Source organism: Moschus berezovskii, chromosome 1 (assembly GCF_049115385.1).
Source record: "Moschus berezovskii isolate FMDL1 chromosome 1, NW_MosBer_1.0, whole genome shotgun sequence".
Taxonomy (NCBI): Eukaryota; Metazoa; Chordata; class Mammalia; order Artiodactyla; family Moschidae; genus Moschus; species Moschus berezovskii.
In genome coordinates, this window is record NC_142460.1 from 86,110,001 (window position 1) to 86,123,124 (window position 13,124).

The 13,124-nt window shown below is 38.1% G+C and overlaps 1 protein-coding gene across 3 annotated transcripts in view; it reads right to left on the bottom strand.

Annotated features, from left to right (window-relative positions):
* The window catches only part of GSK3B (glycogen synthase kinase 3 beta), a 215,221-nt gene that overhangs the window by 29,060 nt on the left and 173,037 nt on the right, over positions 1-13,124 (bottom strand). For 2 of the 3 annotated variants that reach the window (XM_055434834.2, XM_055434986.2), the window contains exons 9-10: positions 10,249-10,287; positions 6,983-7,169 (exon numbers count right to left, since the gene is read on the bottom strand). In XM_055434834.2, coding sequence (XP_055290809.1) covers positions 6,983-7,169; positions 10,249-10,287 — 226 coding nt within the window. The remainder of the gene's footprint in view (positions 1-6,982; positions 7,170-10,248; positions 10,288-13,124) is intronic. The other variant, XM_055434913.2, reaches the window with a different exon arrangement.

A 13,124-nucleotide genomic window follows, 5' to 3' on the forward strand; every position in this document is an offset into this window, starting at 1 on the left:
AAACAAAAAAAATTGATTTCTGTTGGGATTTCCTGATTCTATTTGCTTCCTAAGGTCTGACTCAGTCATGTCCAACCTTTGAGATCCAATGACTGAGGGAAAGTAAGAGAATGGTTACTTTATGGTATGCTGAAGGTCTGTGCTGGCCTCCAAGTCCTAGAAGTAGATAACACTGTCAGTCAGGGGATCCTAGCACACTGAAGCCCTAGTTCTAGAAAAAAGAGAGGTGTAATAGTCTACGAGTTATAGTTCCAGAAGGTCAGAAAGATCTCAAAGTTTCTTTGTCCGGTATCTGTTCACCTCTCTTCTCCCTCCAGTTGATTACAGAAACACTTGTTTTGATTATATGAAAGTAGTATTAATTACTGTTTATGGCTATTTACTCATGGCACAGTAACAAACATCAAATTGTAGTTAGCTGTGAGCTTGAGTATATATTGGGCCTTCCCTTGTAGCTTAGTTGGTAAAGAATCTGCTTGCAATGCAGACCTGGGTTTGATTCCTGGGTCAGGAAGATCCCCTGGAGAAGGAAACGGCAACCCACTCCAGTATTCTTGCCTGGAGAATTCCATGGACAGGGAGCCTGGCAGACTACAGTCCACGAACTTGCAAGAGTCGGACACGACTTAGTGACCAAACCACTACCAACTTACTATATTTTACTCAAGTGTTTGATCTTTATAGTTCTGTTCATATGGTAGGTTTGCTTTACTAATTAAAACAACAGTTCCAACAAGAAAAAGGAAAATTAGAAATGCCCAATAGGTACTGATTGAATGAGTTAATAAATACTGTGTATATTTAAAGTGGCATGTATCAACCACTCAAACATTGAGCACCTGATATATGTAGATCAGGGACTACTTTTAGCTCATCTGGGGAAAGCATTACAGACTTCACTGAAAATTTGCTGAGGACAGAAAAGGGTTTTATTCTACCTACAGCAGGATGTTCACTGATGACACCCACCATCCCTCTATTCTCTCTAGCTATACAACCAACTGGAGAGTTAGTTCTTTCTTTAACCTCTTATTCTGATCATCCATTCAGTTCAGTTCAGTTGCTCAGTCGTGTCTGACTCTCCGCGACCCCATGAATCACAGCACGCCAGGCCTCCCTGTCCATCACCAACTCCCGGAGTTCACTCAAACTCATGTCCATCGAGTAGATGATGCCATCCAGCCATCTCATTCTCTGTCGTCCCCTTCTCCTCCCGCCCCCAATCCTTCCCAGCATCAGAGTCTTTTCCAGTGAGTCAACTCTTCGCATGAGGTGGCCAAAGTATTGCAGTTTCAGCTTTAGCATCAGTCCTTCCAATGAACACCCAGGATCGATCTCGTTTAGGATGGACTGGTTGGATCTCCTTGCAGTCCAAGGGACTCTCAAGAGTCTTCTCCAGCACCACAGTTCAAAAGCATCAATTCTTCGGCGATCGGCTTTCTTCACAGTCCAATTCTCACATCCATACATGACCACTGGAAAAACCATAGCCTTGACTAGACGGACCTTTGTTGGCAAAGTAATGTCTCTGCTTTTTAATATACTATCTAGGTTGGTCATAACTTTCCTTCCAAGGAGTAAGCATCTTTTAATTTTAACTATTATTAATTAGTATGTGCTTTAAAGTTGCAAGTATTTGTGATTATGTAGATAAATGGGAACCCTAGTAACATTGCTAGTAGGAATGCAAAATGTGCAAGTCATTATGCAAAATGGTTTGGCAGTTTCTCAAGCAATTAAATAGAGAATTACTGTATGATTCAGTAATACCCCCCAAACTGAAAATGTGCGTTCAAATGAATTCATACTTGTACACAATAGTCATAGCAGAACTATTCACAATAGCTGGAAGGGAGTGACAAACCAAATGTCAATCAACAGATGAATGGATAAACAAAATGTGGCATATCCCGATGCTATGGACTGAATGTTCGTGTCCCCCTAAACTTCATATGCTGAAGCCCTAAATCCCCAATGTGACGGTATCTGAAGGTGGAACCTTTGGGAGGAAATTAGGTCATGAATAGGATTAGTAAGAAGAGACACAAGAGAGGTGATCTCTCTCCACCATATAAGCAAGAAAAGTAGCTGTCTGCAAACAAGGAAGGAGCCCTCATCAAACACTGAATTTGTCAGCATCTTGATCTTGATGTTCCCAGCCTCCAGAACTGTGAGAAATAAATGTTTGTTGCTTAGTCACCCAGTTCATGGGTGTTAGAGTTGCCTGAACTGCTTAAGACACGATATAATGAAAACTATATTTGTTGTTGCTCAGTCACTAAGCTGTGTCTGACTCTTTTGCAACCACATGGATTGTAGCCCGCTAGGCTCCTGTCCATGGGATTTCCCAGGCAAGAATCCATTTCCTTCTCAAGGGGATCGTCCTGACCCAGGGATCAAACTTATGTCTCCTGCATGGGCAAGTGGGTTCTTTACCACTGAGCCAGCTGGGAAGCCCATAATGAAATATTATTCCGCCATAAAAAGGAATGAAATACTGATACATGCTGCAACATGGATGAGCCCTGAAAACATGCTAACCGAAAGAAGCCAGACACAAAAGGTCACATATTATGTGGTTCCATTATATGAAATATCCAGATGAGGTAAATCCAGAGAGACAGAAAGCAGCCTGGGGGCTGCCAAGGGTCAAAAAAGGAGACAGTGGAGACTGAATGCTTAATGGGTATGGCGTTTTCTTCAGGAGCAATGAAAATGTGGAATCTGAGAGAGCTGATAGCTGTTTAACACTGTGAATGTATTAAACACCACTGGATTGTTCACTGTAAAACGGTTTATCTTATGCTACATGAATTTTATCTCAGTTTTTAAAAAAGCTTAGAAATTCATAAAATAACTTAGCTGTTTTAAACTTTATTTTCTTTAGTAATAATGGAAAATTATTAGCCAGTGACTAATGAATCAAATGTAATTGCTTCAGAAATGATGTATGTGAACAGTGAAACAATCTTGATTTTTAAAATCTGATCAAATACAAGGTTTAAGCAGTATCTCAGTTTCAATGAACACAAACAGGTGCACACACACATTGAAGAGTATGGATTAAAATATGTCTCAATTTAAGAAGAGTTATTCTCCAAAATATATCTATCATAAAGTATCACAAGATGTATCATGTGTATGCATTTGAGTTTCTACCAAGTTGTTTACTTAACAAGGGGCTGTCTTGATTTGTATATTTTGAGAAACAAAGTACTTGCTGAAGGAAATTCTTAGTGTGGAAAAAAAAAAGATCAAGGTTCCTTTTACTTTGGGAAACTTTAGTTATCTGACAGAAACAGTAAAAAATGAGGCCAAAAAAAATCTAGCACTGACTTAGTAGTTTCTTATGCCAAGATCCACAGTTTTACTGGATGTCACTGTACTCAAATAAAACGCAGTGGGCGCAAACCCAGTGCTCTGTGACAACCTAGAGAAGTCGGATGGGGTGGGAGGTGGGAGGGAAGTTGAAGAGGGAGGGGACATATGAACGCCTAGGGCTGATTCATGCTGGTGTACGGCAGAAACCAACACAATATTGTAAAGCAAATATCCTCCAATTAAAAATAAATAAAATTTTAAAAAAGTCTTTTAGATACTACCTTATAAAGCAATCCACTAATTATGCATAACATGATACATTTATGTAAACAGATAAATGTTAAATTTCCAGTGGTGGTCTCAGATAGATTCAAAAAGAGCTTCATATCAAAAACTTTAGGTAATGTAACCTAAAAAACTACATAGATGGTTCAAAAAGTAGATCTACTGTTACAAAGACACAGGTGTGAAAGATGCATATAGAGTTTGAAAAAAATTATTCTATAAAATTTGAGATGTTAAAAACAATTCCTAAAGTACTGTGTGTGTGCTCAGTCTGACTCTTTGTGACCAACCCCATGGACTATAGCCCACCAGACTCCTCTGTCCATGGATTCTCCAGGCAAGAATACTGGAGTGGGTTGCCATTTCCTTCTCCAGGGGATCTTCACGACCCAGGGATCTCTTGCCTCTCCTTCACTGACAGGTGGATTCTTTACCACTGAGCCATTTGGGAAGCCCAAACTAATATTCAGTTCAGTTCAATTTAGTCGTTCAGTCGTGTCCAACTCTTTGCGACCCCATGAATCGCAGCACACCAGGCCTCTCTGTCCATCACCAACTCCTGGAGTTTACCCAAACTCATGTCCATTGAGTCGGTGATGCCATCCAGCCATCTCATCCTTGGTCGTCCCCTTCTCCTCCTGCCCCCAATCCCTCCCAGCATCAGAGTCTTTTCTAATGAGTCAACTCTTTGCATGAGGTGGCCAAAGTACTGGAGTTTCAGCTTCAGCATCAGTCCTTCCAATGAACACCCAGGACTGATCTCCTATATTAACTTTATATAATATATAATTTAAATCTATTTGAGTCAACAGAAAGAACCCTGGGATCTTCTAAATGGGAAAACAGAAGATCACTTTATATTCAAGGGTTATCAGCATTAGCATTAGAAAAGAGCTAAAATAAATCATAAAGTGACTACTTTGAAAGCTAAAAGTAATTCTTTCAGGACTGTGATTTTAATTTTCTCTATACTTCCTCTGCATTTTTAACATTTTCTTCCATCTGAACGTATGACTCTTGATTAAAACAAAAGCAGTAAGAATTAAAAATAAAATTTATTTTCTCAAGATGTCTAAAATTTTTACGACACGGAATTAATGAATTTCTGTTGTGGAAGAGAATAACAGTCTCCGAACTGGAGAAGAATAACCTTCTGCCAAACTGGAATAATCTTACCTACAATATTTGATATCATCCAGCTTTTCCCTGATATACAGATCAGTATTTTGAAAACACCTTGTTCCACTATTACCAGTTGAAAACGTCTTTATTGATTCCTGTGCTGTGATTCATGGGGTTGCAAAGAGTCGGACACGACTGAGTGACTGAACTGAACTGAAATGTTTATTTAGCCTCTCTTTATGCCAGGGGCTAAGGCCTTTATTGGAGGTATTTTTCTCAGGAGTCCCCTAAGTCTTCACTTTCGAGGCTCTATGTTTAATTCTGCCCCATTGCATCCTCTACCTGGTGTTCATTAACATCTTAGAGAGGCACAGCCAGGACTTAAAACAACATTCCAAAGGATTTCTGATCAGCCCAAGTCAAAATTAATAGTCGCAGGAAACCTGAAGATTTTCCTTTGATGAATGAGATTACATAAGCATTTCTAGTAGCTACATAGTATTGACAGTTTAAGATTATAGTCAGCTGAATCATCCTATAGTCAACTGAATCATCCAAGTCTATTCTACTAGCAACTCACATCTTCCAAATCTAAAGTTTAAGAAACGCATTTTTCCACAATCAGTTTTAGAAAAGGTTAAAAGGGGGAAAATTTTTTGCTTTATAATAAAGTAAATTCTATTTCTTGATCACAGAAAGCTCTCTATCCCCCTTCTATATTTTAAGCTTGACTAATTAATTGAAACAAGCAATCTTTTTACTCCTGTTTTATCCATAGGGAATTGTACATGTTTAATGTTCAGTTAAAAAAATTAAAAGACGCTTACTCCTTGGAAGGAAAGTTATGACCAACCTTGATAATATATTAAAAAGCAGAGACATTACTTTGCCAACCAAGGTCCGTCTAGTCAAGGCTATGGTTTTTCCCATGGTCATGTATGGATGTGAGAGTTGGACTGTGAAGAAAGCTGATCGCCGAAGAATCGATGCTTTGGAACTGTGGTGTTGGAGAAGACTCTTGAGAGTCCCTTGTACCTCAAGGAGATCCAACCAGTCCATTCTAAGGGAGATCGATCCTGGGTGTTCACTGGAAGGACTGATGCTAAAGCTGAGACTCCAATACTTTGGCCGCCTCATGTGACGAGTTGACTCACTGGAAAAGACTCTGATGCTGGGAAGGGTTGGGGGCGGGAGGAGAAGGGGACGACCGAGGATGAGATGGCTGGATGGCATCACCGACTCTGTGGACTTGAGTCTGAGTGAACTCCGGGAGTTGGTGATGGACAGGGAGGCCTGGCGTGCTGTGATTCATGGGGTCGCGGAGAGTCGGACACGACTGAGCGACTGAACTGAACTGAATGTTCAGTTAAGGAGGAAAACCACATCATCAGAGGCAGTGTGGCTGATGAATGAATGAATGAAAAATGACCATCTCTGGGCTTTTTAGAAACCACCAATACACAAACTCAGTTTTCTTATCAGTGTTTTCTTAACAGTAGCAATGATGCCAAGGCTCAGAAGGGAAGAAAATTTCTCTTCTACATCCATTATATAAGTTCTAAGATGGGCTTTATAGGACTCCAGTTTTCTCTGTCTGTATGGCATCTAAAATTACACAAATATAGCCACCAATTTATTTCTGGGTTAAGAAAACTTGATATAAATCCCTGGAAAGCAAGAAATTTTAACATTCCAGGCACAAATCTGAAGATTAAATTGTACATCAATCTTATTAGTGATAAACCTTACTCAGTGAAATTTCTGTAACTTCTCCAGTACCAAGATTTATCAGAACCTACTAAAAATTAGAGAAGCTATGCCTATTTGAAAATTTTAATTTGCCTTTATTTTGTTCAAAACCATATAAGTGTGGTAGCCTAGTAAGTGGTTATATAGGATGCTCCCTTCCTGTATAAGTACTTAATATGCCTACTTTTGGGCTTCCCAGGTGGCTCAGAGGTTAAAGTGTCCGCCTCCAATGCAGGAGACCCGGGTTTGATCCCTGGGTAGGGAAGATCCCCTGGAGAAGGAAACGGTAACCCACTCCGGTATTCTTGCCTGGAGAATCCCATGGACGGAGAAGCCTGGTAGGCTATACAGTCCACAGGGTCGCAAAGAGTCGGACACGACTGAGCGACAGAACGGAATGGAACAGAATGCCTACTTTTACCCTACAAAGATTTAATAGAAAATTAAAGTTACACATGTGTAACTTTCCCAGATAATGGTAAAAGGACTAAGTGTTAGGAGTTACCTTGAGTGGTGAAGTTGAAGAGTGCAGGTGTGTCTCGCCCATTTGGTAGTTTGACATTTGGGTCCCGTAATTCATCAAAAAATGAATGTGCACAAGCTTCCAGTGGTGTCAGTCGGGCAGTTGGCGTGTACTCCAGCAGACGGCTACAAAGCGCAATCGCCTCGGGTGGAGTTCGGGGTCGGAAGACCTACAGAATAAAAATAAAAAAAACAGAGAGAGAGAAAGTACAGTTAATGTTTCATGTAAGAATTTTTGCAAATTATCATCTGAGTACTGAGTTAATTCCCACCATGTACAAAAACATGGTTGCATTTGTGAAAGAAACCTTTTAGAATGAAAGGTGTTAACTGCATACAATTTACCACACTGGGGTTAACTGCTAATTAAAGACTATAAGAAAAAGGCTCAGAGAAAAAACTAGGGGAAATGGAAAAAAAAAAAAAATCTATGCAAGCTAATCATAAAGCAGTACAATCAAACATGCACACAAACTATGACAGGCACAAAAAAGTCTTGGTTTTGGGGGCAGTCACAACTAGAATGCAAAGTTAATTTTAAAGTTTTGACTGCCGTGGTAATAGTTATAAGGTTTGCCTCTTTGGTGTGACTTTTCTTTTTAGCAGAACAACTGATAATCAACAGCACTGTTCAAATCTGGCAATTAATATCTTTTAAAAGAGAAAAGTGGTTTATTTTTTAATGATTTGGTATTAACTTTTCAATAAACAGAGCCTATTATTATTTGAAGAAATTCTTGAATATCCAGAACTTCTCAAAATGTCCAAAATTGTTTTCTCAGGTAGCTGTTATCTTAACACGGCCAGTTTATCCCTCATTTGAATAAATATTCTAGGGTTTTAATCGGGAATAGAGAAACTTAGTTTTCATTAAGAACATTAACTCACAGAAAAAGTAAATTGAAAGCTGTAATGAGGCAAAATGCAAATAAATAAACTTATTTAAAGGAACAGAAAGCTTTCTACTCATCTATGTCTTAAAACTCTGAATAAATACACAGAACTATGAAAAATATACTTTGTCCTAAATTATGGATAATTAAAGAATAAAAGCAGAAGGGGAAAAACGGAAATAAACATCTGGACAGAAAGCTTTCGAAACTAAAGAAAAATGAAACACATATCCCTTGACAGAAGAACACAGACTCAAACAGAAGGTTTAGTAGCGGCAATGGTTAAAGTTGACAGACACAAAAAGGAAAACAGATGTGTAAAAATGGAGGGAAAGAGACCTCCAAGTGTGCAGAAAGGACATGCAGACTGTGGCAAGTCACAGAGGAGTCTGGGAGGCTTAAGTTTCCTAATGATAAAGGCTCATGTAACATCTGGCTATTCACCTAGGCTGAAAGCAGGAGAACTGGTTACTACTACAGAACTCATTAGATTATGAGACCCTTTGTAAGAGTACTTTCTACACTGAAAATCCTTTTTTTGTTTTGAAACAAAAAATATCTTTTTATTAATAAAGATATTTTCATTGGAAATTGAGAAATTTTGGCTTGAGTAGAATGTTAGAAATTTATTTCTGAACATTAAAGATCTTAGTTAATTTATTTGGCTGTGTTAGAAAACCCTCTCCACAGTTACAAGCTGCTTTATCTTTATTCTTTTGAATAATCTGACTTGCCTCAGTCAAGGAGCTAAAGTACTGTATTATTTGAAATGTTTAGATCTTTCACTGCTGCTGCTGCTGCTAAGTCGCTTCAGTCGTGTCCGACTCTTAGCGACCCCATAGACGGCAGCCCACCAGGCTCCGCCGTCCCTGGGATTCTCCAGGCAAGAACACTGGACTGGGTTGCCATTTCCTTCTCCAAGGCATGAAAGTGAAAAGTGAAAGTGAAGTTGCTCAGTCGTGTCTGACTCTTCACGACACCATGGACTGCAGCCCACCAGGCTCCTCCATCCATGGGATTTTCCAGGCAAGAGTACTGGAGTGGGGTGCCACTGCCTTCTCTTTCACTGTTTGTGGTCATTTCCCCCCTTTCTTCCTCCCCAGCCAGAACCATAATCAAACTCAAAATGTAGAAGAAAATAATCAGTGGAAACATTTAGAAAATTTTTTATGAAAATACTAAGCACTACTGACTTTCCCCTGAGGGAAGTTGGTATTTATTTGACAGCATATGGATTAATTTTGTTAGCTAGTCTAATAAAAATGCCTCTGACCAATATGGGAGCACAGAAGTAGAATTAAAAGTACCACCGCCAAAAGTAGAAATAAGTATATTTTAACATTCAAATGTTGGAGAAGGAAATGGCAACCCACTCCAGTGTTCTTGCCTGGAGAATCCCATGGATGGGGGAGCCTGGTGGGCTGCCGTCTATGGGGTCGCACAGAGTCGGACACAACTGAAGCGACTTAGCAGCAGCAGCAGTAGCAACATTCAAATGTAGGGTAGGTGGACAGTGAGTGTATTTTAAATGAAAAAATTCTGTATTACATCTATTAATAAACCAGTACTGTAAGCTTACTTCTGATTACTAAAAAGAAAATCATACATGTCTTTTTTGATTTCTTACTGACTAAAAGTCACCAACCATGTTGGTACTAAGACACATAATAGCTTATTCTGCCAGGGAACCCTAACTCACAGAATCAAAGAGTTAGAAAAATAAGGAAAAGAATTCATTTTAAGAACCTACATTAAAATCAAGACTTAACCTGCCTTTTAAAAAATGTACCCATTATTATTTCTAACCCTTGAGAGATTCCTGATACGATAAGCCTTGGTTCTGTAATATACAGATAAAGGTTAAGAAAATTATGTGGGGTCAAATCCCAGCATACCCAAAGTCCAGATTTTTGACCATAAGACAGGGTGTGGTAGCATGCAACTTTCAAAAATTATAGGCCAAACTAGAAAAAGTTTTTCTGAATTATCTTTGTGTCTAAAGAAAAGGAAACCAGTAACTACTGTCACTTGGCTTTTAAAAATGAAGTTTCTGCTGCTTTTCACTCCATACTAAATTGTTTAACACTCGAAATCTTGGGTTCTGTGGGGGTTTGTCAATATTTATTCTTGTAAAAATACTCTTCAAACCCCACTCCTAAACTTCAGCTTAGTTATCAATAAATCATTCAAGAAACTGAGAATCTAAATATATATCACAAGCAAAACCTATACCACACAGCTACCTACTTTGTTTTTATTATTACATTTCAAGACTGAATAACTAGCTTTTCAAAAGTTTTCCCCCCGTTTTATAGACCTGCCCTGAAATTTTGGGAAAAAAAAATTAAGTACATACCCGCACTCCTGAGGTGAAATGTCCTGTTCCTGACGAATCCTAAAGATGAGAATGCAGTGAAATAATCCAAACAGGGGAAGTCAATCCAAAAGAGAATAGTCCAGCAAGGAAAAATATATCCAATGTTATAAGAAATCCATGGTGTGGAGGGGGGGACATAGAAAATGTTTATACAGTTATAAACTTTAAACATCAGTCTGCACAGTAGCAAGTCCAAGTTTTAAAAATTATTTCACCACAGTATGCAAAAAAATTTGATTGCGCAATGGTGAGGCACAGTAAAGAAATTAAATTTTAATTATGTTCCGATGCCAGTGCATTTATTAAAAAAATACAAAACCAAAAAAAGTTAAAATCAAAATGAAATCTAGAAGTAAAATTCCCAAAGTAAAGTGTTTGGTCTTCTACGACCTGGATTCATTGTCCATTGACATGGCTGGGAGGGGGCATATCAGCCTGCTTGTCAAGATGTGAGTTCCCAATATGCTAATTTTTCTATATTAATGAATTCCAGTAACACAGTATAAACATTTTTGCTAAATTATTAATGATGAGAGGAAAATGATAAATTTATTTAATTTATAGATTTCAAGCCAGATATTTTCAATTTGTGTGAGCTAAGAAGGATCAGGCCACCGCGGATTATTCTCCATTTTGGATTGACTTCCCTGATAAAAGATATTTACTGACATTCTCATTATCTTAGGACTCTTCAAGAAATTGACATATCACCTCCGAAGTGCGGGTATAAACTTACTTTTTCTATTGTGGGCTTTGCCCCCTCATACCCTTTCCTTTTTGGAAAAACTCACTGAAAAAAATTCTGTATCTCTGAGCACTACAAATTCAACACAGTTCCATCTGCAAATATGCCCAATTCACCCACCAAAAGCTAAACAAAAATATATACAATGAACAATACAACTAAGGGACAGTCACAGTTATAGGTGACATGCATAGTAAGTAATGTAAACCAACACCTAGGCACAACGGAGCCAAATATGCAAAAGGGAGGTAGCAGGGTCTATTATGTCTAGGTATTGAGAACAAAAAATGGCAGAACTCACCAGTAGCTGTGAATTCCCTTGGCTATTCTAAGAGAATTTAACATTCTTTTAGGATAGTTTCCAGTGGGGGAATTAAATAATTTGCAAAAATAAATAATCCGCGGATTACTTTTAGTCTGCAGACTAAAATTTAGTTCACGGATTAAAATCCGGCCCGTCAGGATAAAAATCTCTCATGAACTTAAAACACAACCAGGTGGACAAAAATAGAAAACCAGACTAAAAAAAATGAGAGCACAAAGTAAGACTCAAATGGGCCAACTAACAATTAGTGCGCAGACTAAATATGGCCAGCCAAGAATGTTAGCAAGGCCATGAAGAGCCAGCCCAAAACACTCCCTGTAAAAACTAAAACAAGTAAAAAAAATAAAACAAAACAGAACAAAGCAAAAAATAAAGAAATAAACAAAAGGAAGAAAGAAAACAAAAGATAAAAGAAAAACTGAAAAGAACCAAAACACTGACATGAACTTTTAAGTGATTCAACTACTACCTCACCTGTGCAGCAACTCATTTTCTTAAATTGAAACAAACTCTTATCACAAATACTAGTCTAGAGAAGAAACTAGGAGAAAAAAAAATTTTTTCCCCAAAAATAAAGTCTCTGTGGTACTGAACAAATGCAAATGAGTTCTTAATGGAAGAATTATTCAAAATAAATTTGCATTTGGATAACTCAGAAAGGACACAGGCCATTTTCTCCTTCACACATCCTATAATAGACTTTTGCCATCAAACATCAAATTTCAACCTGGAGCTAACTGTTATGACTGAATCTTAAGCCCCTTAAAATTACCATTTATATACCACATCAAGGCTTAAGGTTGATTCTCATAGCATGAGTGCTCAACAATTCCACTATATTAAACAGCCAACCAGAGCAATGTAAAAATGCCTATGGGGCAATGATAATCAATTTAAGTAGAATGGAGAACAAGTACTGTGCCTTGTTCAGTAGCTCAAACAGCTATTCCTTTTCAAGTTTTCATTGTGATATATGTACAGTACAGACACTGTTCGCTGGTCATACACAAAATACACAAGCACTCAATGTTAAAAACTGATAAATCACAAACACTTCTGAAGAGCAACCCCAGTACATAAAATTATTTGCAATTTGTAAGGCTATATACAGGACTAAAAGTGAGACAATGTCATGGATTTGCTGACTAGTTAATTAACCGAGTTAATTAACTAAGAAAAGAATTTAAGTCTACTGAAGTGCTCATGTATGGCACATAATTCATAAGAAACACAAACATCCTTTCCTTAGCCACAATTCAATAAATTTTAGCTTCACTAATTAAAATACACATAAGGAATACAATGTTGGTATCAGCATTAAACTATGCCAAAAATTCCTCCCTCTAATCTTATTTGCTCATAAAATATTACACAAGTGTGATTTACCAAATGTCTACTTATCCAATTTAATCTTTCACTGTTCATAAAATGGTTACTATAGTCAGGTTGATCTTCCTAAGAATATAGGAGTATTTCCTTTTCATCCATATCTCCTTATCTTAAGGGTTAGTCCCCTAAGCTACAACAATTCCTAACTTTAGCAGCAGCAAGCAAACCCAAGTGCTTTCCAGGTGTAAAGAATCCACCTGTTAATACAGGAGACACAAGAGACATGGGTTTGATCCCTGGGTCGAGAAGATTCCACAGAGCAGGAAATGGTAACCCACTCCAGTATTCTTGCCTGGAAAATTCCATGGACAGAGGAGCCTGGTGGGCTATAGTCCCTGGGGTTACAAAGAGTCCGACATGACTAAGCGACTGAGCACACATGAACGCAAGCAAATC